General features: G+C 39.5%; 1 protein-coding gene across 1 annotated transcript in view; it reads left to right on the top strand.

The window, feature by feature from the left end:
* The window catches only part of COL1A2 (collagen type I alpha 2 chain), a 36,381-nt gene extending 18,001 nt beyond the window's left edge, over positions 1 to 18,380 (top strand). Inside the window, exons 25-52 of the mRNA XM_012757123.2 lie at positions 40 to 138; positions 470 to 523; positions 1,092 to 1,145; positions 1,298 to 1,351; positions 1,620 to 1,673; positions 2,633 to 2,677; positions 3,846 to 3,944; positions 5,178 to 5,285; positions 5,978 to 6,031; positions 6,971 to 7,024; positions 7,733 to 7,786; positions 7,891 to 7,944; positions 8,041 to 8,148; positions 8,629 to 8,682; positions 9,515 to 9,568; positions 10,554 to 10,715; positions 11,566 to 11,673; positions 12,344 to 12,451; positions 12,851 to 12,904; positions 12,991 to 13,098; positions 13,227 to 13,280; positions 13,645 to 13,752; positions 14,234 to 14,287; positions 14,411 to 14,518; positions 14,849 to 15,107; positions 15,521 to 15,699; positions 16,711 to 16,953; positions 17,683 to 18,380. Of these exons, the coding sequence (XP_012612577.1) occupies positions 40 to 138; positions 470 to 523; positions 1,092 to 1,145; positions 1,298 to 1,351; positions 1,620 to 1,673; positions 2,633 to 2,677; positions 3,846 to 3,944; positions 5,178 to 5,285; positions 5,978 to 6,031; positions 6,971 to 7,024; positions 7,733 to 7,786; positions 7,891 to 7,944; positions 8,041 to 8,148; positions 8,629 to 8,682; positions 9,515 to 9,568; positions 10,554 to 10,715; positions 11,566 to 11,673; positions 12,344 to 12,451; positions 12,851 to 12,904; positions 12,991 to 13,098; positions 13,227 to 13,280; positions 13,645 to 13,752; positions 14,234 to 14,287; positions 14,411 to 14,518; positions 14,849 to 15,107; positions 15,521 to 15,699; positions 16,711 to 16,953; positions 17,683 to 17,829 (2,691 nt within the window). The 3' untranslated portion in view covers positions 17,830 to 18,380. The remainder of the gene's footprint in view (positions 1 to 39; positions 139 to 469; positions 524 to 1,091; positions 1,146 to 1,297; positions 1,352 to 1,619; positions 1,674 to 2,632; positions 2,678 to 3,845; positions 3,945 to 5,177; positions 5,286 to 5,977; positions 6,032 to 6,970; positions 7,025 to 7,732; positions 7,787 to 7,890; positions 7,945 to 8,040; positions 8,149 to 8,628; positions 8,683 to 9,514; positions 9,569 to 10,553; positions 10,716 to 11,565; positions 11,674 to 12,343; positions 12,452 to 12,850; positions 12,905 to 12,990; positions 13,099 to 13,226; positions 13,281 to 13,644; positions 13,753 to 14,233; positions 14,288 to 14,410; positions 14,519 to 14,848; positions 15,108 to 15,520; positions 15,700 to 16,710; positions 16,954 to 17,682) is intronic.
* Positions 18,381 to 22,876: the final 4,496 nt, after the last annotated feature.

Here is a 22,876-nt window from a genome sequence, read left to right as displayed (position 1 = left end):
GTGGACGTGCAGTAAACTGTAAATAAACTCTGGTTTCAGGGCCTCCCTGGTATTGATGGCAGGCCTGGCCCAATTGGCCCCGCTGGAGCAAGAGGAGAGCCTGGCAACATCGGATTCCCTGGACCCAAAGGCCCCACTGTAAGAATCACCATAACTTTCCATCAGCACTTTTTGCCTACATTTCTCCAAAACTCTAGCATTTCTCTCCTGCTTACCAATCCCATACACCTCAAGGGGGTTCCTTTCAACGCAGGAAAACTGCAGGTCATGTACCGTGTTCAAAGTTTCCCTCCAATGTATCCTTGCATACCTGCTGAAATCAACTCCTGAATCCCACACCTGTGCAGATGCACGTGCACAATCGCAAAAGAACACAAAAGCAAGCTAGAAAATAACATTTCAAAATCAACATGGTTCGTGTGACATTAAATATGTAAGGTTGTTTGTTTGTTTTTAATTTTTACTCTAGGGTGATCCTGGCAAAGCTGGTGATAGAGGTCATGCTGGTCTTGCTGGTGCCCGGGTAGGTGCTCACTTTTGTACAGATCCATTCACGTATTATTCACATGAGAAACACACATCCACAGAGGCCATCTGGTTATCATTCTGTCACTTTCTTTGCAAGATGACATCCTCAAGCATTCTTTTATTAGCATTAATTATCTTTTTTTAAAAAAACCAAATTCATAAGGTAGTGAGCTATACCAAATCAGAATATATGTTAAGTCAAAAATACTTACAGATGTATTTGGTTTTTATTTTATTCATCTTGTGATAAGAAGGGTATGGATCTGTAGTAGCATTCTCTGGCCTTTATAAATTGCCTTTCTTCCATGGACTTCTCTTGAGCTATATCAAAAGTTAGTAGGTTCTATGTGACTGGTACACACAAAAAAAGCAAAAAGCAAAAAAAAAAAAGAAAGAAAGAAAAAGTTAGTAGGCAGTATTTGGGTTTTGGCAGGAATTCAAAATGAGTTTAATTCATGCTAAAATGACAAACTGGTTTTGAGGAAGTAATGCATGAAGCTTTGAGGCATCTTAAACTGTCTAGCTTGCAGGTAACCATCAGCTTTTCTGTTTAACATTTTTAGGGTGCTCCAGGCCCTGATGGAAACAATGGTGCTCAGGGACCCCCCGGACCACAAGTGAGTGTTTCTCTCACTCTTTTGTTTTTCTGCACCAAAATGTTGCTAGTCCCTCGAAACAACCACCTCCACTTTTTCAGTCTAAAACTTCTCTATCTAGATAGCAATAGTGGTACATATGCTATTTATGCTATGTTTCCTGTCATTTTTAGGGTGTGCAAGGTGGAAAAGGTGAACAGGGTCCTGCTGGTCCTCCAGGTTTCCAGGTAAGTCAACTAAAACATACACAATACTGCCTTTTGTCAGACTATCCAAGCGTAAGTCACCTTATCACTCTCTTTCACCACACTGAATATGATTTCAGAATTGAAGCAAAGAAAGGTGCATTTTTTCTAAACAAACTTTTGTGTGATGCTTTACTAACATAAAATCGTGCTCTTATTGACATTTGCTAATCTCTACTCCCACACACAATTATTAGCAAATCTCCTAAACACAGCCATAAGATTGAGATTTGCATTTCTTTTCTTTTAGGGTCTTCCTGGCCCCTCAGGTCCAGCTGGTGAACTTGGCAAACCAGGAGAAAGGGTGAGTAAAACACGTAATAGTAAAGCCACCTCGACTTGAGAATTTCCCCCTATTTTGTACCCTACTGCAGTGCAATTATAACATACAAAAGCAAATTTCCTATTTTGTGTATTAACAATAGTGTTTTACATCTGTTGGTGCTGATGGAGAGAATGAGCCGAGTTACTTTAGTTCAACTTACTTGATTTTACAGATTTAATGAAACATCGCATTATGGAAATAAAATCTATCAATGAATATTTCATTTAATAGCCTTATTTTTTTTATTGTTCCTGGTAATGTTAGAATACAAATTATTTCCTTCCCCATAGTGAAAAAGTAAATGCACTGATTTTCCATCAAACTAGATCCTGAAAAATTGCTTTTAATGTTTTTCTTGGCATTCAGACATGACACTGCTATCCACAATCAGGGCATGAGTTCTGAGTCATTTTCTCTGTAATTGTGATGAATGTGCCTCAATTTAGTTACATTCTGTGGCCTGGTCTCCTTTGTCAACAGTGGGGCACATTAAGGAGACAGCTGGTCAGTAATAAAAGAGATACACTTGGGTGTACAATTAACTAGGTAATGTACAGAATATGATAATTTTTATTAAGAAGACATTCTGTTATATGACTAAAAATAGGCAGTGTCTGATATTGTTCATGTTTATTTATGATATTATCAAAAGTGATAGTCTGTTTTATCACTTTTTAAAAAGCAGTAAGCTAAATAATGGGAAATGATTGTTTTGTACCAAGCTCTGCAATACGACATCTTTGATATCAATGGAATTCTCTTTTTTATCTTTCCACACTAAAAGTTCTGTTGTTTTTATTATCCTGTGTAACTACGCACTTGTGTGTTAGAGCCAGCTTTATTCCACTCTTTCAAAATCTTTCATATATCTTAATCACAAGTGAATTTAGAGATCACCCATAAATTTCATGCCTTATTGATTCTCATGTTTTGTCTAGGGTCTCCCTGGCGAATTTGGTCTCCCTGGTCCTGCTGGTGCAAGAGTAAGTGTTAACTTAATTAACTTTCATAAACTCCGGCAGTATATTTTTAAAAGAAGTAGTGCTTTCTCCCTAAAGCCACCGATGGCCTTGCAACAAGTTCCTGACACTCTTCTGTAGGAAAATGTAATCAGTAGAGAGCATTAGATTTCTAAATTGATAGACTTTTTTGTTGTTACTCATGTTTCCTATTCAATGACTGCATGGTTATGAGAAACAGAAATGAATTAATATATATAGCATAGTCAGTGATTTAGATGGACAAGTATGATATATATATGACAGTGGTTTGACTTGAGCCAAGGAAAAGTAATTTCTTACTAAGATCTAAAGTCAATTTTTGCAATGTATATTGATGTTCAAAGTCTAAAGTTGGACTCATGAGTCTAATCTTATAAAGAAAAATAAAATAAATAGACTTAGTTTGTCCATGGGTTTTAGCATAACAAGAATGATTAGTTTTCCCTGAAAGTTTCTCATTATGTTGCTAGTTACCATATATCTAGGATGCCCAAAAAAAGTGTCAGAAAATTACCATAGCATAGAACAAGATCCTTTGAAACAGTTATAGTATAAACTTATGTAATAAATGTTCTGGGCCATAGAATGCTGTGTTATAGTGATATTTAGATGTAAATTTGGAGATATTTATGTAGGTAGACAAAGATATATATAGATACACATGTATAAATATATATCCTCTTAAATATTATAACTGTTACATCATTATTGCATGAGATTATAAACAGGAGGCATAGATATAAGAATATCTAATCTTACCTACAGCTGGCACTATTATTTAACTAAAATGACAATCGTTTCCTTTGAATACTAAACATAATTGGCATAATTATTTTACCTATAAATCTATCACAGAAAAGACAAAAAAAGGAAATGAATTCCAAAGGTTGAATATTATGCTCTAGAAGGAACAAATTTTGGACTTCTAGTCACAGAGCATCAGAGCCAAATGAGACTTTAAAGATTATCCCCTCCCATTCCTTCATTTTACCAGTGAAGAAATTAGGAACACAGGAATTTTTAATTTGCTAATAAATGGCAGAACCAGGGTGCAAAAACTAAACAGGTGTGTGAACTCTGGTGTGTGAAACAGTATCTCTGAAAGTGATAAATGAATGGTGCAATGCTTCTTCTAATCACTTTTTTCCAGGGCGAACGTGGTCCCCCAGGGGAGAGTGGTGCTGCTGGTCCAACTGGTCCTATTGGAAGCCGAGGTCCCTCCGGACCCCCAGGGCCTGATGGCAACAAGGTAAAATTGTATGTTCTATGTACTGCTGGTTTGGCCTAGTCTGCCCTAGAATAAGTAGACCCTTTACACTAGGAGAAGAATCGCTTTTCAGATTTTTATTTATGTTCAGTTCTGTGATAATTTCCCTCTCAGTAAATAGCAATCTGATTCCAATGTGCCTGAATTATTCAAAACAAACAAATGACAAAAAAAAAAAAAAACCTGTAGGGGAAATTTCAGTATTCCACAAACATAAATGAACTAATATGGGTTTTCCCCCTATACTTCTCATCACACGGTTTATGCTTTTGTTTTCATCTAAAAACATCACATACATTGAATGTTATTTTTAGAGAGCAAACTTTTCCCTTCTCAACATCTCACCCCATAGAATAAAATTTCAAAAAGTAGTCTAACTTGTAATAATAAGAGAATTTATGATGAATGATGATGAAAATTAACTGGTGATTATATTCACCCCTAAAATATAAGTCTGAAAACTTATGTTCTGAAACAGAATCTGTGGTTTAGATTTTAAAATACATTTCTGAGAAACAAATTAACCACAAGAAAAAAAAAAGGCAACTCATATTACTTCTAATTCTTAACTTTAAGGGGAAAAAAATGTAAAGATTTGTTACAAAAAGCTATTGTAGTATGTGGAAGGATATTACCAGAACAACAACAACAACAAAAAGCAAAGTAAGAGGGAGAGAAAAAATAAGAAAGAACATATAGTTCCATGTGGTAGCACTTTCAAAAGAGTCTATTTATCTTAGAAGCTAGTCATCAGGTTTTAAGTATGTGGAATTGTAGGGTTTTATATAAAAGTGGAAGTTACAGTCTCCACTCTTAAGGAGATTAGAACACAAACAGCTCCCCAATTGCCGAAATCTCTTTCTACAGTTTCCTGTCTAGACTAAGAAACTTATCCTTGAAAAATGCCCGTGGGCAAACATTTTTCACTATCTGCTTCCCATTGTCCTACCCTCTTCTTCTTCATGTCTGCCTTCCTCAAGAGGACTGGAGTAGGTTATTGAGGAATCGCTGCCATGCACTCCCACTACCCTGTCTCCGCGTCATTAATAGCTTCTCTCTCGGTTACATTCTCCCTCCTTTCAATAGCCTTTGTGTCTCTAAGCAGGCAAGAATGCCATCTATATAAAGGTTGAAATTGAAATTCTTCAAGAGTTTGATTCTTTAGTTTCTTCTTTCTTTGCTGAAATAATTGATTTCCCATGTGCTTGATTCCAGGGTGAACCTGGTGCGGTGGGTGCTCCAGGCACCGCTGGGGCATCCGGTCCTGGTGGACTCCCAGGAGAGAGGGGCGCTGCTGGCATACCTGGAGGCAAGGGAGAAAAGGTACCCTCTCAGTGCCGGACCTTAATACATATTGTGGATGAACTCTGGCAAAGAAGGCCAAACACGAATGCCCGGTTTTTTTACATGTCTTGGCAGGTGGTCCGGTAGCATTTCGATATCTATCTATACACATTTCCCTCTGCCACCTAGCACCTACGCGCATTGCTAAACTCACTAATCTGGCAAAATTCCTTGCTACCATGGAATTTCACACAAACAGATGGTGTTGAGTAATACATGAGGCTCATTTTAATGCCACTAAAAATAATGCCTCATCCTGCCCTAATTAATGGGAAGAAGCTATATTGAACAGCTGTCAACCGTGCTGCTGCATTAGTTATGCCATAAGAGTGATCGGGCACTGCAGCCCATTGTGATGTTGCCTTTTAATTCTGTCCACGTGAATTTGTACCTTGCCTCATTATGCTTCAGGAGGGTGTATGAAATTAGAAAAGAATGTTTAACAATAATCTGCAAAGGGTCTTGAGTTATTTTTTCTTATTTTTTTTTCCTTGATTAACATCTTACAGAAAGGTAGAGAATTAAGACATTACTAAAAGTCTCAAATGACTGAAGGGATCATAACATGTTCTGTAAAAAAACAAAAACAAACAAACAAAAAAACTTCCTGTGAATTTTGATTCAAAAATTTCATCAGAAAACACAAAGTTGCTCTTGCTTTATGTTTTCAGGGTGAATCTGGTCTCAGAGGGGAAATTGGTAACCCTGGCAGAGATGGTGCTCGTGTGAGTAGAGTTTTGTATGTTTCTTTGTACTTAGATTTTTTTATTCTTTTACATTTTATTTAATTGGAACTGAGTTTTCCAAAATACAACTAAAAAAAAAAATTTAAGATTAGTAAGATACTGTTTCATTCCTTCCTGGATCTATGATTAATAATACCATTTAACGTGTTCCAAAAGAAAAATTCAACAGGACTTAACCTCTTTGAAAACCATATCCTGAATTTTGTACTTTCCCCCACTGTTAACTACACCAACCACAAACTACAGACCAAAATGTCTAGAACATTAAACAATTATTTTAAGTAATAATAGGGCTTTAAAAAAAAATAACACCAATTTTCTTAAATTTTAAGAAGCCAGAACTTCTAACAAGGTCCTATAGTTATTCAAATATATGCTTTCGAAATTTGTCACTCAAAGAGCAGCCCCAAAGATTAGCTGTTAATGCCAGGAAGATGCCAAAGATAATCCCATAAAGGTATAATTATCCTACCTAGGGAGTTGGCATCAGAGCTCTTCTAGGCCATAGTCAGCCTTGGTTTTTTCTCACCTCTCCCTCAGAGCTGATAACTCACTGTGGCACATTTGTAACAGTCCTTCCTCTGAATCACACAGTTCTAACAATTCTCAACAAGACTACTCATTTGCTCCTCTCCAGGGAATCTTACAAGAGCAGAGAGTTCAGATCTCCCAAATATCCAGCCTGCCCTTGAGTTATACATTTCCATAACCTTTATTACTGGTGTACTCTCCTCCTGAGAGTGGCTTCTAATAATCCTGATAATTAGAACTGAAATGCATCAGAGGCTTTCCTGATGCCCAACCAGAGTGTGCAGAAAGTGTTCAGTCACTTTCAGAGCACAGCAAAGAGGAATGACAAGGTTCATTTTTGATGGTATGGGGTGCTTATAATAAGACATGTTTCATTTTTGGTACTAGGGTGCTCCTGGTGCTGTAGGTGCCCCTGGTCCTGCTGGAGCCACAGGTGACCGGGTAAGCATGCATTTTCACTGAGTTGTAACTCTCTGAGCCAATAGCAATATCTAAAATTTCCTGTCTGCCCTAGTCCCAAAGAGCCCCAGCAATTCATTTTTATGGCTTGGTATAAAGCCCACTTCTTTAAAAACCTAGCTGTTGCGATAGAGTAGCAGGAAACAAATGCTATGTGTTTAAAATTTTCTTTCCTTTCCTATAGATGTGCCAGCTATCTGATCTATACTCCAATCCTTATCATTTGTTTTAAAGCCTTTCCTTGTTGCCCATTAACAATATCCTTATGCACTGAGCCTTCTCAAACCCTTCAGTTGTAGAAAATCAATAAAATACATAGCGTGCCCATTTCACATTGAACAGTCCACTTAAAATAGATCTTATTTATTGTATCGCAAAGATTGCAGCAAATGGATCAGCCCTATGTCCATCTAAAAATTAAAATGTCCTCCTTCTGGCATTGTGGGCACTGATTTATAGTGTTTTCTCAAATGTACAACCAATACCACTTCACCCCCCAAAATGAATACAGCATTAAGTAGAGCAAGCATCCACTTCATTGTATTCCGGGAGACATGCATTAGTTATCTCTTCCAAGGCAATTGCAAACTCTGACAGTAGCCCACTGTCTACCACTGTTCTCTCTCCCTCCTCCCGCTCGGAGCATCTTATGGAGGCACATTAACAAACTCATCTTTGGTTCCCTTCTAGGGTGAAGCTGGTGCTGCTGGTCCTGCTGGTCCTGCTGGTCCTCGGGGTAGCCCTGTAAGTGGAAACTTGGCTCATTTAGGGTACTTCTACTTCTCAACTTTTAGACATCGATGAAATTAAGATTGCTGAAACATTTTTAAATCCCTTCTCCCACCTAGGGTGAACGTGGTGAGGTTGGTCCTGCTGGCCCCAACGGATTTGCTGGTCCCGCTGTGAGTATCACGTAATGAAGGTTAATCTGGAAAGATTGCAAGGTGAGGAGGAGAGTGGATCGGGATACCAAAGCTATGACTGTTCCTTTCCAACAGGGTGCTGCTGGTCAAGCTGGTGCTAAAGGAGAGAGAGGAGCCAAAGGGCCAAAGGGCGAAAATGGTGGTGTTGGTGCCACAGGCCCAGCCGGACCTGCTGGCCCCTCTGTAAGTTGAATTCACTGATGGTCAACACACCTTGTGTAATTACCATGGTATCTCATCATCCAGTACAACAGTCCAATGCCTACTATACACTGGGTGATGTATAGTAGGGACTGAATATGGTAAAAAAATATAAATAAATAAGAATTAACAGTTGCATACTGCTTTACAATTTATAAAAGTCTTATAAATACTGTCTTATTTTAATTCTTCCATAACCTCCCATATGGGTGGTAACACTGAAGAAAGAACACAGATTTTACTTTTCATTTTGTTTTTTTGTTTGTTTAATTGTTTTCATTTTGCATAAATGCTCCAAATTCTGGGTGAAGGAACACAGATTTTATATGACATAGATAATCATTTTTTTCATTTTTTTAAAATTTTTTTCTAATAGATATGGGAATGATCCCTTTGAAGAAAAGAGTAACATTTATAAGAGTTTGCTTTGTCATTTGACCCCACTTTTTTGTTTGCATTTAGGGTCCCAATGGTCCCCCTGGTCCTGCTGGAGGTCGTGGTGACGGAGGCCCTCCTGTGAGTATTTGCAGTGGACTCTGATCACTTCTCTTTCTTCAGAACCTGTTAGGGACAGCTTGAAAGTTTTGATAACTTTGGGGTGTCTTGAGATTGAAATTCATTTTATTCAGAGCAATTCCGATACTGATGTTAACTTTCACCCAGCCAGAACTCAGTGCGGTATACATATTTTTCTACCTCCTTGCTTGGGATAATAACCAAGGTCAACCCCAATCAGTTTAATTGCGAAATGGGGAAAATATTTCTTTGGTGCCCTTTATTCCTTTGTTGATGTCCCCATTCTTCTGCCTGACTGAATCCCTTCCCTTTGTGTCCAGGACTATCACACCGACTCTCTAGAGACCCAGAGCTTCCCAGGAAGGGGCCGCACTGACTCCTCCTCTCACTAGACAGTACTTCATGCTCTAGGTCACCTGCTGCAGCTTCCTCTGTAAACAACATAACTTATTCAGTGGTCACTTCCTTAGCACTCAGCCCGGTGGTTAAGATAGTCATTAATGTATGCACATTACCGTGTGATAATGACACAGTGTCCTATCTTCTTGCCCTTATAACCAGCAGATAATATGTTAGCATTTCAAAAAAGACCATCAAAATCTTAATGCAAAATATGGGCACTGCAACTGACATGCGAGTAAGCAAGATACGTGGGGAAGGAGGACCTTCAGGGTCCTGGTTAAATGACACTGTATAGGAAACTACCTGCTACCTACTCCTTGGTCCATCCCTGGTCACCTGTACTGGCGATTTGCCAAAGGAGAAATTCCCATCTTATCCAAATTCCAGGAGTTGGTGTTGACTGTGGAATTTTAATGTGCTTGGTTCTTAGGGTGTTACTGGTTTCCCTGGTGCTGCTGGACGGACTGGTCCCCCTGGGCCCTCTGTAAGTAGATCACTCCAAACATGCATCTTCATTTACTCTAGCCAAAAGACCTAGCCTCTGGTAGGAAACTGGTAAGAACTCTTTAGGAAAATATATCGCTAATATTTGCTATTACTTTCCTGGTCTGAAATCAGTTTTTCTGAATCATTAAGGCAAAACCATCACAAATTACATTTTCTAATATCAGTTTAAGAGGCCTTTATTCATGCAAACATCATTCCCCGTGCAGGGGCATGGTGTCTTTGTAAAAAAAAAATAAAAAACAGAACCGTTTTAGTCACATATCAGATATTTCTATATCTAATTACCCTTTGTGGCTAACATTCTGCCTCCATTGTTAAGGTATAATTGTTCCTGAATTTAAAGGTGGTTTGGCCTCTAATTTAATTCCAATTCAGACTCTCTTGTCAAGGCTCAGGAGAATTTAATTAATTACTAAGGATTAAGTCTTCAGGTTAAGGTTTCGGGGAAAAAAAATAGCAAAGATGTTGATTTCTTGGAATCCTTTTACAGGTTCATAACAGAAAAATCTTCATTCCCTGTAGGCATTTAATTAAACCTAGCTGAGAGCATATGTGATTCCTCAATTATCAACAAAATGCCAGTATTGGCTTTCTTCAGAAAGAAATGGGCAGAGTCCTACAAAACTCCAAGTCCTGCTCATTTACAATGAACTCATAATTTCTCATAGTTCTGGTTCCAATATGCCAGGGTATTGGTGGTACAACATTGCTTTTCCTCCCAGAAATTTGCTATAGACACTGTCTCAGTTATTTGCTTTGTTACAGCCCCAGGAGAAGGAAGACAGGAGTAGCTTCTTTCTAAAAGAAAGAAGATTAAAAAGTCTAAACATTTCCCCAAAATGGCCAGGATATTATTTTATTGCATCACATAGTTTGCATGTTACTATCTAAACTCTCTAATGCTCTCTTCCGGGTTCTTTAAGACTAAGAGAAAGTAAATGACCTTGCACATTTGCTCACAGGGTATTACTGGCCCTCCTGGTCCCCCTGGTGCTGCTGGTAAAGAAGGAATTCGTGGTCCTCGTGGTGACCAAGGTCCAGTTGGCCGAACTGGAGAAACAGGTGCATCTGGCCCCCCTGGCTTTGCTGGTGAGAAAGGCCCCTCCGGAGAGTCTGGTACTGCTGTAAGTGAATTCGAACTCCCCTTTCTCAATACCCTGTGTTGCATTAAAGTAAAGCCCCTATACACATCTTCAAATGGCACATACCTGGGATGAGTATTGCAGGAAATCTGCCCGGTATACACTGGGGTGCCTTGGCCTGTGCAGATGCTTGGAAAGTCCATCACAGGGGTGGCAATACATGAGGGAATTTGTTTTATCACAGCAGCCCTTTAAGCAGTTGAGGGCGCCTTGCTAGTACCAGGATGAGAACAGCATCCCATTGTTGTGGCCTTCCTACTGTAAATTAGTCAGCCTCAGTGAGCGACCATTTCCTTAAACCTGCATTGTCCAATGTTAGTGCTGCTCTGAAAGTTGCCTTCATTGCTTCAGAGGCCAATATCAAAATTTGCTTCCCTTTGATATACTGATTTCCTTTCTTTGGATATATCCCCAGCAGTGGGATTACTTGATCATATGGTAGCTCTATTTTTTTTTTTTTTTGAGAAATCTCCATTCTATGTGCAATCATCATGTAGCCCTAATCATTAAAAATTTAAAAAATTTTTAAATTACATCCTTGAATGGGTTCTATAAAAACTTTTTCATCCCCACCCCCAGGAGCTTTATTAACCTTAACCACATATTTTTAAATGTTTTACCATCGGTCTCAAGGAGGAACCAAGTACCAAAAACGTATATATGTCAAGATGTAAACTCATTGTCATCACTAGAGAAACCTAGGATATGTTCTACTATTAAGGGGCCACTACCCTTTTTCCAAGCTGAGGGCAACTCACTCTCACAATCCCCAGGCCAGCCTGTGTTATCCCAGGGTCTCTCAGTAATACTCGGTATTTTTCCTCTTGTGTAGGGACCTCCCGGCACTCCAGGACCTCAGGGTCTTCTCGGTGCTCCTGGTATTCTGGGTCTGCCTGGCTCTAGAGGTGAACGTGGTCTACCAGGTGTTGCTGGGTCCGTGGTGAGTGTTTGACACCATTCCGATTTCCATTAACATAATAAAAGATTTAAAAAGCTGCCACTTCAAATGTGACAGATTGATCACTGAATAACTCCACTTAACATTTTTATTCATGGCATTTTCTTTATACAGATCACGTCACTTATCTAAGAAGCTTTAATACCACCTTACTTAGAAACACACTGTAAAGACACAGCTTAACATTATGCAGAATGATTTTTGTTCTTTCTACACGCTTAAGAACGATATAAGCTCTAATTGCATTTACTCCCCTGCAATATGAAATGCTGGCATCATTTATCCTGTAAGAAGAATGAAACTCTGGAAGTTCTGAATCATTCCATTAAACCTGATATGTGACAGCAACTAGGAACCATCTCAGCTCCACAAACTTTATCAACTATAAATTCATTTTAGTTGGGATATTGGATAAAACTAGGCTCACCCTGTACAGAGCAACTTCCCATAATTACATGAAGTTGACCAGCTAAGTGTGGAGAAGGAGAGCAGGGATGACACTTACAAAGCTTTGTACCATTTTGTGGCCATTCACACTCAATCTACCTCCTCTCTTCAAACAAGAATCTCATGGCTAGGGTTGGTTTTGGAGGGTGGGGTTAGCATTCCGTCCAATGAGAGGAATGTCATTTTATCTTCTCTGCCTGTTTAGGGTGAGCCTGGTCCTCTTGGCATCTCAGGCCCTCCTGGAGCCCGTGGTCCCCCTGGTGCTGTGGGTAGCCCTGGAGTCAACGGTGCTCCTGGTGAAGCCGGTCGTGATGTGAGTTCAACACTTGCTTTGTAAAATAAAACCAAGCAGGATTTTATTATGTGTAACTTTATGTCCTGAGCTGAGGTTCTCTTGTTCCAAGTTTCTGAACAAGATAGTCTGTTTCTCCATAATATCTACACCTAGTATTAAAAATATGAAAAATTACTTGGGCTAAGGAATGAATGGGCTTTTAACAAGCACACTTCAAAACTAGGGGTCCAAATAGCAAAAATATCTGTTTTTTTAAAAAAAATCTAGGTTGACATGTTCTTGTCACTGGTTTTTAACAGTCTGAGTGGGGGGTTCATTATTGAGCACTGGGAGTGGTGGAGGCAGAGTAGCCAAAACATAGGGGCTGCTAGACACAGAGCCTCACCAAGAGCCTTAATTTGTGTGGCGTCTTCACAGGGCAACCCTGGGAACGATGGTCCCCCAGGTCGCGATGGTCAAGCAGGACACAAGGTCAGTACACGTTTCATCTTTCTCTAATTTAAAAGTGATTAAATCACAGGCCAGATTGATGCTAAGCTTCATTTTGCCTTTGGTAGGGAGAGCGTGGTTACCCTGGCAACATCGGTCCCGTTGGCGCTGCAGGTGCACCTGGTCCTCATGGCTCTGTGGGTCCCGCTGGCAAACACGGAAACCGTGGTGAACCTGTGAGTTTGGAAATACCACTCCCTTAATGCTGTCATCTTCAGGAGCTTCAGTTGGGGACGGCGCGGGTATGGAGAGGGGACTCTTGGGCTTGGCTGATGAGTTGTGTTTTTTCTCTTTCATTTCACAGGGTCCTGCTGGTTCTGTTGGTCCTGTCGGTGCTGTTGGTCCAAGAGGTCCTAGTGTATGTACCTGGTGAAGATTTCTTCACAAATTAACATTTAGGAAGAAGCAGCCCAAAGCATCCATTAAGAAAATAACATATAGGCAGACTTCCTATTTTCAAAAAATGTTAGTGCATGCTGAGAATTAATACAAACAAATTGATCTGTGTTAAGTCTTTTCTGCTTGTTAGTACTAAATAATTATAAGGATCTGGCCACTTTACAGATGGCTTAACTAAGGCAGATTACCAGAAAAGATGAGATCCCATCTAGAACTTTGCATGTCTTGAGTTGCCCTTGTAAATGGATTTAATAGTGTTTGCAGTGGAGTGTCATTTTGTCCCCAAAGGTAACAGTTGTATCCATCTTCCTCTTTCTTTACAGGGCCCACAAGGCGTCCGAGGTGACAAGGGAGAGGCTGGTGATAAGGGGCCCAGAGGTCTTCCCGGCTTAAAGGGACACGCTGGATTGCAGGGTCTCCCCGGTCTTGCTGTAAGTAAAACGTGGCCATCTCCCATGTCTACCCACCCTGCAGTCCTTCAGTGCAGAACGGTCTGCTTCACATCTTCACTGCTATTGTTCTAAAATCTCCTACATCGTATCCATTTCCCATTCTCTGCCTAACTCCATCTCTCCCAGAGATAATGCTATTTCATCACAACACGAAAAGGTGAGGGTTAAGGGAGATGGAAATATACATATATTAAAATCTCTCAGCAACAGTGTCCTTCAACCCCACTTAAAATAAATATAATTAGAGGAATGACTAATATCGCGCTGCTGAAATAGCTTGTGAAAAAAAATAATTGAATATAATAGATATAATGGGAGAAAAAGGCCCCACTTTACATTTTCAATTTTCTCAATTCAGAGTCCATTGGAACTACAGTTTTCTATTCAACGTGGGGGGAAAAAAAAAGCTATCTATTGGCACGTGTTCTGAAAGTGTGATTTTTCTGTTCTCTCTTTAAAGGGTCACCACGGCGACCAAGGTGCTCCCGGCTCTGTGGGTCCTGCCGGTCCTAGGGTAGGTACACCCCAGAGAGAGTTCGTGTCTGGAATAGAGCCTGAAGCAGGCAGTGAGCCCCAGGCCACTGCGCGCTTGTGGGGCTTCACCAGCTCACGTGTACTTGGTGTCCTTCTTTCCTAGGGCCCTGCTGGTCCTTCTGGCCCCGTAGGAAAAGACGGTCGCAGCGGACATCCCGGTACAGTTGGACCTGCTGGCATTCGGGGCCCTCAGGGTCACCAAGGTCCTGCTGTAAGTATGATCTCTGGAGAAATAACAAAGAGCATCACTGAACTAAGGAATATTTTCTTCAGACTAAACCAAGACCATTATGACAACACATTAAAGTAGACCCACTTCAAAATATTCTGTAAAATATCTGAAAATTGTCTCTGTGTAATGGGCTTCTTAAGCCCATTCCTGCAAGTGTGCCTGGAAGCAAGTTATTTATTTGTATGAACTCGATTCTTTTCTACTTATTAGAACATGCCTTTGTGTGAAGCTCAGCTGAGTATCTCCTGCTACTGAGACCTCTCACTGCTACCAAATACAAAGCCTCTCCTCTCTCTTTCACCTTTGCAGGGTCCTCCCGGGCCTCCCGGCCCTCCCGGCCCTCCTGGTGCCGGTGGTGGTGGTTACGACTTCGGTTTCGATGGAGACTTCTACAGGGCTGACCAGCCTCGCTCACCACCTTCTCTCAGACCCAAGGATTACGAAGTTGATGCTACTCTGAAATCTCTCAACAACCAGATCGAGACCCTCCTTACTCCCGAAGGCTCTAAGAAGAACCCAGCTCGCACGTGCCGCGACCTGAGACTCAGCCACCCCGAATGGAGCAGCGGTAGGTCAAGGCGTCCAAAGCAGACTTCTCACGAGCTGAGCTTTTCAAAAATAGTTTCCACTGACATGTAGAATGAAAATGTGTTTGGGTAAAAAGTACATTCTGTGAAACCATACCCAATTCATGAAGCCTCCTTTTCTTCTCCCGACCAGCACCCGTCCTCAGGTTTCTCTTAATATATATTTTTGCCCTTTTCATGGTAATAAGTACCCATTTGACTTTTTTTACGGAGGAGAGAAGGAACTGTCTAATGTTGAAAATAGCAACCTTCCTCCTGTTAAATGTGGGTAGATACTGTAACAGTACAATTAAAAGTGTTACTTGTGATAATCAATATCTGACCAGTAATTATCAGAATCTATGTTGTGCACAAAATAAGAAGTTTTACGAGCTGGATCTTGTTTTCTTAAAAGGTTACTACTGGATTGACCCTAACCAAGGATGCACTATGGATGCTATCAAAGTATACTGTGATTTCTCTACCGGTGAAACCTGCATTCAGGCCCAGCCTGAAAACATCCAAGTCAAGTACAGGAGCTCCAAGGCCAAGAAGCACATCTGGGTGGGCGAAACTATCAATGGTGGAACACAGGTGAGGAATGCTACAAACATGTCTCTTCCTACTAAATAATATTTTGTTACGATTGTTTAATTATCTGCCTTTTAATACCTTAACAAAATGGGCTTATTAAAAGAAGCTGCTTTTTTCTTGGGTCCTGATTCTGTATAAGAGCACACATTAAAAGATGGATTGATAGAACACATCCATATAATTCAAAGTTATTATTCAAATTTGCCTTAACTGATAAAACTGATGTCATTTATTGTAAAGGAGCACTGACCAGCATATACCCCCACCCTCATGCATATGCATTTTTAAAACATGAGCAGCTCTTCTGAATTTTTAATCAAACCTTTTCACTAGCTTTATTGAATGACTACTGGAATTCAATAAATTACAAAATTACAGAAAAGGAAAAAGGTCCAAATCTCTATCTTCTTTCTCTCTTACTCTAAAGAAGAAACATACACATAAAGGCTTAACTGAAACAGATACCTTTTTCAGATGACCTTGCCTTAGCCTGGTAGGTCTTATGTTCACCTAGGCAACTGATGCTTCAGAGACAAGTGAATTGAGTTTCTTTTAAAAGTACCTTTTTCCTAAGGCTTAGATCTGAGTCCATTGTTCCTCCCTATACCAGACTTTTTTTTTCTTTTGAGACAGTGTCTCACTCTGTTGCCCAGGCTAGAGTGCCGTGGCATCGACCTAGCTCGCAGCAACCTCAAACTCCTGGGCTTAAGCAATACTGCCTCAGCCTCCCGGGTAGCTGGGACTACAGGCATGCACCACTATGCCCAGCTAATTTTTTCTATATAATTTTTAGTTGTCCACCTAATTTCTTTCTATTTTTTTAGTAGAGACAGGGTGTCACTCTTGCTGGTCTCGAACTCAAACGATCCGCCCGCCTCGGCCTCCCAGAGTGCTAGGATTATAGACATGAGCCACTGTGCCCTGCCTTTTTTTTTTTTTTTTTTTTTAATTTGACTCTTAGTATCTGAGTCCTTCTCTGCTTAACTGGAATTCCCACTTTATTTTCCGTAGTTTGAATACAACGTAGAAGGAGTGACCTCCAAGGAAATGGCTACCCAACTTGCCTTCATGCGCCTGCTGGCCAACCATGCCTCTCAGAACATCACCTACCACTGCAAGAACAGCATTGCATACATGGATGAGGAGACTGGCAACCTGAAGAAGGCTGTCATTCTGCAGGGTTCCAACGATGTGGAACTTGTTCCTGAGGGCAACAGCAGGTTCACTTACACTGTCCTTGTAGATGGCTGCTCTGTAAGTATTAGTGAAATACGGGAATAGCATTTATTTTGGGAAGTTAGGGGTGGAGGGAATTCTAGCTTATAGCATTAAATGAACAGAAGACTGAGAGACCTAACTTAATTTGATCTTTCTTCATAAATGGATTTATTCAAATACAGATGGTAAATTGAGGGTATTCATATCAGATAGTGCCATCTAAAATACTCTGAAATACTGAAATGTATACCATGTCCATGCACAAGTTGTTTTCCACTAACATGAATTTCTTAATAGTGATGTATGCCCAGAACTTAAAATTTCTTGAGATTTAAATAGCCTAAGCTATAATTTATAGGTATATGTATTTTATTTTACTTATTAATGTGGCCTACATTTGTTTACGCTTTGCCTATAATATGCTATAAATAGAAGAAAAATTAAAATTCACTAATTGTAATACTGCATACCCACCCATTTCCCCTCAAATACACACATGCATATACACATACCAATCCTATAAATGCTACTGTAGAAATAAGTCACTTGGAATGTGTGTTTTAACTAGACTGATAGGGAATTCCTTCCCCTAAAGGCACCTGTTATGCCACTGTTTCAAATATAAACGTGTTGATGTGGGACACACATCTTCAGAATGACACAGAGAAGCCAAAAAGTGATTCTTTTAAAATCTATATTCAGGTATTGTCAGATGCAGAAATAGTACTGCCTTATGGATCTTTTTTCTTCTCTTTTTTTAAACAGAAAAAGACAAATGAATGGGGAAAGACAATCATTGAATACAAAACAAATAAGCCATCTCGCCTGCCCTTCCTTGATATTGCACCTTTGGACATTGGTGGTGCTGACCAAGAAATCCGTTTGGACGTTGGCCCAGTCTGTTTCAAATAAATGAACTCAACCTAAATTAAAAAAAAAATTTTTTTTAAACTTTCTCTCCTTGCCATTTCTTCTTCTTTTTTAACTGAAAGCTGAATCCTTCCTTTTCTTCTGCACATCTCCTTGCTTAAATCGTGGGCAAAAGAGAAAGAGAAGGATTGATCAGAGCATTGTGCAATATAGTTGAATTAACTCCCTCTCCCCCTCCCCCTCCCCAAAAGATTTGGAATTTTTTTTTTTTTCAACACTCTTACACCTGTTGTGGAAAATGTCAACCTTTGTAAGAAAACCAAAATAAAAATTGAAAAATAAAATAAAAACCGTGAACATTTGCACCACTTGTGGCTTTTGAATATCTTCCACAGAGGGAAGTTTAAAACCCAAACTTCCAAAGGTTTAAACTACCTCAAAACACTTTCCTGTGAGTGTGGTCCGCATCATCAGGTGCTGACCTAGACAGAGATGAACTGAGGTACTCCTTTTGTTTTTTTTCATAATACAAAGGTGCTAATTAATAGTATTTCAGATACTTGAAGAATGTTGATGGTGCTAGAAGAATTTGAGAAGAAATACTTCTGTATTGAGTTGTAACAGTGTGGTGTTTTTTTTAAATTTGATTTAGCATCACTATTTTCCATCGTATCAAAGTATGCGGATTATTTGCCCAAAGTTGTCCTCTTCTTTAAATTCAGCATTTGTTCTTTGCCAATCTCATTTTCATCTTCTTCCATGGTTCCAAAGAAGCCTTGTTTCTTGGGAAAGCAGAAAAATTAAATTGTACCTATTTTGTATATGTGAGATGTTTAAATAAATTGTGCAAAAAATGAAATAAAGCATGTTTGGTTTTCCAAAAGAAAAACATTGAGTAAAATTCCTTGCTTCAATGCTCTCTGCAATATAAATATGCATCTCTACCAGCTAGTAGACCAAGTGCCTCTCATTAGATAGAAAGTATGCAAAAAGGGCAGTTTGGTATGGTAGAAAGAGCAGAGAACGAGGACCCAGGAGATCTGAGCTCCAGTTCTGGCTCTGCTTCTTGTGGTTGAGTGACCTTGAATCTCTGAGCCTCTGCATTTCAGTTTTCATATTTACAATATGGGAAAGATTCCTTTATGCACTACTAACCATTTGTTGTACTCAAAATATGCAATGCATAAGCAACATGGCATTGTTGACCTAAGTTTACTCTGAGCAAAGATCTATAGAATCTCTTGGTTTATTTTCCATTAAGCACTTTGTAACAGTGGCTGAAAGTTGGTCTATATACAATTAATACTATTACCTAAAACAGTTTCAAATATTCAGCAAAAATGCCATACACTTAAATCAGATACAACTTGACTACAATGTCTGTTACAAGGTCATGTGTGTGCTGTCAATCAGCACAGACATTTGTGGATAATAGTACCACGAACACCTACCTGCCAAATCAAGTTCATTTTTCTCCCCTGCACCATTCAATGACGTCTTTAATACACTAACACACAGTAATGTGTCAAGTAAAATGTTAAGATTCATTTAGAACTTATTTCCTGTTGCAGAACATAATTGTGATTATAATATTTGCCTCCTGCTATAAGTCATCTCAAGATCCAATTAGCTTTAAAGGCAATAGACTGAATATGATGAAAATCTAACTCTAAAAAGTTAGCAAGGTCTACTAACAAATAGCAACACAAAATTATGGTCCTGCTACTACCTGAATCAGAACACTGGGATGCTTGTGAAAAATGCAGGTTCCCAGGCCTCTCTCACCAAATTCAGATTTGGTAAGGAATCAGTATTCTTAATTACCCTGTGAAATTCTGATGTGCACCAATTGATGAACCACTGAATAAGGCCATTTCTATAGTCCTTTGTAGCTCTAACATTCTATGCCTGACATGAAGGATTCAATATACCTGACCAAATCATATAATGAAAACTCAACTCCTGGAATCAGAATGCTAGTGTGGTATGCCATGCAAATGAGTAATTGAAATAGTCACGGCACAAACTTACATGATAAAACAGTTAGAAATGTCTGGATTAGATATAAACCATACCCTCAGGCTCATGGCACACACACAAAAATACCTACATTTATTGTATGCCTACTAGGGGCCAAACACTATGCTAAAAAATAATAGTGACCTTTGTCAACCTGAATCTGAATCAGCAGATTTCCTAAGCCAACAGTCACTTAATAATCATTTAATCATCTGTGTGAGACAACAGAGAAATAGTTAAATAAATAATGGTATATCTAATGGATAACAGTGAAGAAACAAATTATAGTATATCCACTAGATAATAGGATAAATAGTGAAATGTTGTTACCCTATCAACATTTATGAGGACGACTGAACAAAAGAAAAAGCACTTAGAATGAAATATTCAATCTTTAAAATATAATATTCTAGTACACTGTCATTATAAATATATTAAACACACACGCTAAAAGATGCTAACAGTAGGTACATGAGGGTGGTAAGATTAGGGGTGATTTTTAGGTTCACATTTTTCAAATTTACCATAATGTTATATTTCTTTTATTAGTTACAACAAATTTGCTAATAACATATCGTGAAAAGAAATAAGCAGCCAACAAGTAAAAAGAATCCTGGTTGAGGAGTGACCATCTCCAGGGAAAGGGTGGTCAACCTGCCACCCACCTATGTTCTGAAAAGAAGGGAGACCCTAGCCTGACAGGCAACATGCACCATATACCAGCCACCCTGAGGGACACTGGGGAGAGTATACACAGCTGTCCCAGGCGTAGCCTCCTCAAGCATCTCCCGGTTCAGTTGCAGAGACAGAATGAAATAATGTGTGAACAGAATTTTAAATAAAGTGTCCTCCGAGGAAAGCAGAGGACACTATTAATTAATTAGAGGGAGTTTCAGGAAATTAACCTTTGTCTCATGTAGTAACCGTGATATTTGGATTGAACTGGCCTGTCTTGATAGAGATCTCATTTCTCCTTCAAGCCCTCTGTCCAGCTAAATGCTTCTTCTCTGGAAGCTACATATTAGAACAGTCTGGTACTTACCAAGCCAGGAGATCCGCTGTGAGTGTTCCTAGAGCCCAGGCTCAAAGAAATGGACATAGAGCAATGTCCTGAAGGCTTAACCCTTCCATGACCAGCCCCCTCCTTAGAGGCCAATGAACAGGCCCCAGGGATACTCCTCACAACATTTCTTGACCCTTGGTCAAGCAAAGGTCAGCCACCTCTCACTTGCGTGAGTGTGAGAAGGAAGAAAATTGCACACGAGAGAGAAGGAACGGGTAGCCAAGATCTGGGGAGGGGCTATTAATCAAGCCTGGTAAAAAAGGTCATTTAAAATTCTAAAATCAATACAGCTAATGCACTGGCAAAGAGCAAAGACACCTGAGCAATGCTGAACACATTTGTTATCTTTAATGCCAAAAGACTTTTTTATGCTATTCCACTTAATATCACTGAAGAGGAAGTTCAGAAATTGGATTATATATAAGAAAAGTTGGAAATGTCATTCTGGGTCAGAACAACAATCCATCTGGATGAATACTTTGCCTTTGACAGTGGCACCAGGGGAAATTTGGGAGAAAGAGTGGTTGGCACTTCTTGTGAAGCCAGCCTCAGAACTCCCATTTGATAGCCCATTGTAAATCTTTTTTGTACATAGATGTATCTAAACCCTTCCAGAGCCCTCTATCTGTTTTGAAATATGTTGGTATTACAGTACCAACAAGAGAGAGCTAATGCTGAATTGTTAGCTCAGTTTCCTGGCCCTCTGATCAAGGAGCTAAATTATGTTTTCTATCGCCGTGCCTGGATCAACCAGGGATTCAACAAACCCATATCCTCAGGGAACACCAGTAACTGCAGCAATGGGGCCATAGACAGCCCATAATGATCAATTTATCCCTGCAGTTCAGTGAAATGAGCACATAATTTGTGGTCGGCAGCAAGGTTATGAGTGCCAGTTCTACCATTGACTAGCCAAGAGCCCTTGGGAAAGTCTCTGAAGCTATCTGAGAATTTGGTTAACATACCCACCCTCAGAGATTCCCATTAGCACACCTGTCTCACAGAACTGCAGGGGAGGACCGCAAGGAGAATGTATAAAAGTGCTGAGTAAAGTGTGGACAAATGTCACTTGTCATCATTAGGTCCAAACTTCCCTGCCACTGATAATAACCTCTTGATTTAATTTCTTATTACCAGCCCTCCAATTTAGGAAGAGGAGAGTCTAGAATTTATATTTAATTAGCAGCACTTTCTAAATTGATTGTCTATCTAAATTTTGAGATATGCCTTCATAATAGTAAAAATTTGAGCTCTGATGAGTAATCTTATCTATGTATAAATGTTATGCATGCACTATGGTACTAATACATGCAATATAAAACCTCTACAGAAAAAAATGTTTTAAAGACAGAAGATAAATGCAAATAGAGGAGTCCATATGCCAGTGGATCATTTTGCACAATTCCTGGGGTTCAGACACCCTCCACCCACCGTTTTAGAAAACTACTGTTCTAAAGAAGGATGGGCTGCAGGGGAGGGAGGGCATCACTGAATTCCTGAAATAGCATGTTAAATTTTGTATGTATGTGCATTTTTTTAAAGAAGTTGCACTGCTTTTTTAAAGAAGGTTCGCAACTTTCTTCTGATACTTTTTGAGTTCATGACCCAGAAAGATGTTACAAACCACTGCACAAAAGAAGTATTACTCACTTCCTTAAATCCTAGACTTTTCTGATGATGACTTTTGTGTCTCTTCTTGGATGTCTTAGTCAGAACATGCTGCTTCTCCTAAGACCTGAAAGAACCAACTAGCACCAGCCCAAATCAAAATAGAGGTTGGTCTTCATTCTTCTACTTTCCTGTTAGGAACTGTCTCTCCTATGCTTGAACAAGGCTTAGCAGATACTTTATGACCCAGGCTCTCCTTTGCAATATCAAAATGCACCTATCCTCAGAACCTTGTTAAAGAGGGAAAACTCAATAATGGAGGGTGAGTAATGATTCCTTCTAGGTGAAATATCCATTTGTTATCTACTTGATTTTAAAAAGCAATAAGGTTTAACCTAA

The sequence above is a fragment of the Microcebus murinus genome, chromosome 9, assembly GCF_040939455.1.
Source record: "Microcebus murinus isolate Inina chromosome 9, M.murinus_Inina_mat1.0, whole genome shotgun sequence".
In the NCBI taxonomy this organism is placed as follows: domain Eukaryota; kingdom Metazoa; phylum Chordata; class Mammalia; order Primates; family Cheirogaleidae; genus Microcebus; species Microcebus murinus.
Note: the sequence above shows the minus strand (reverse complement) of the source record. Positions and strands in the feature narration are given on the sequence as shown.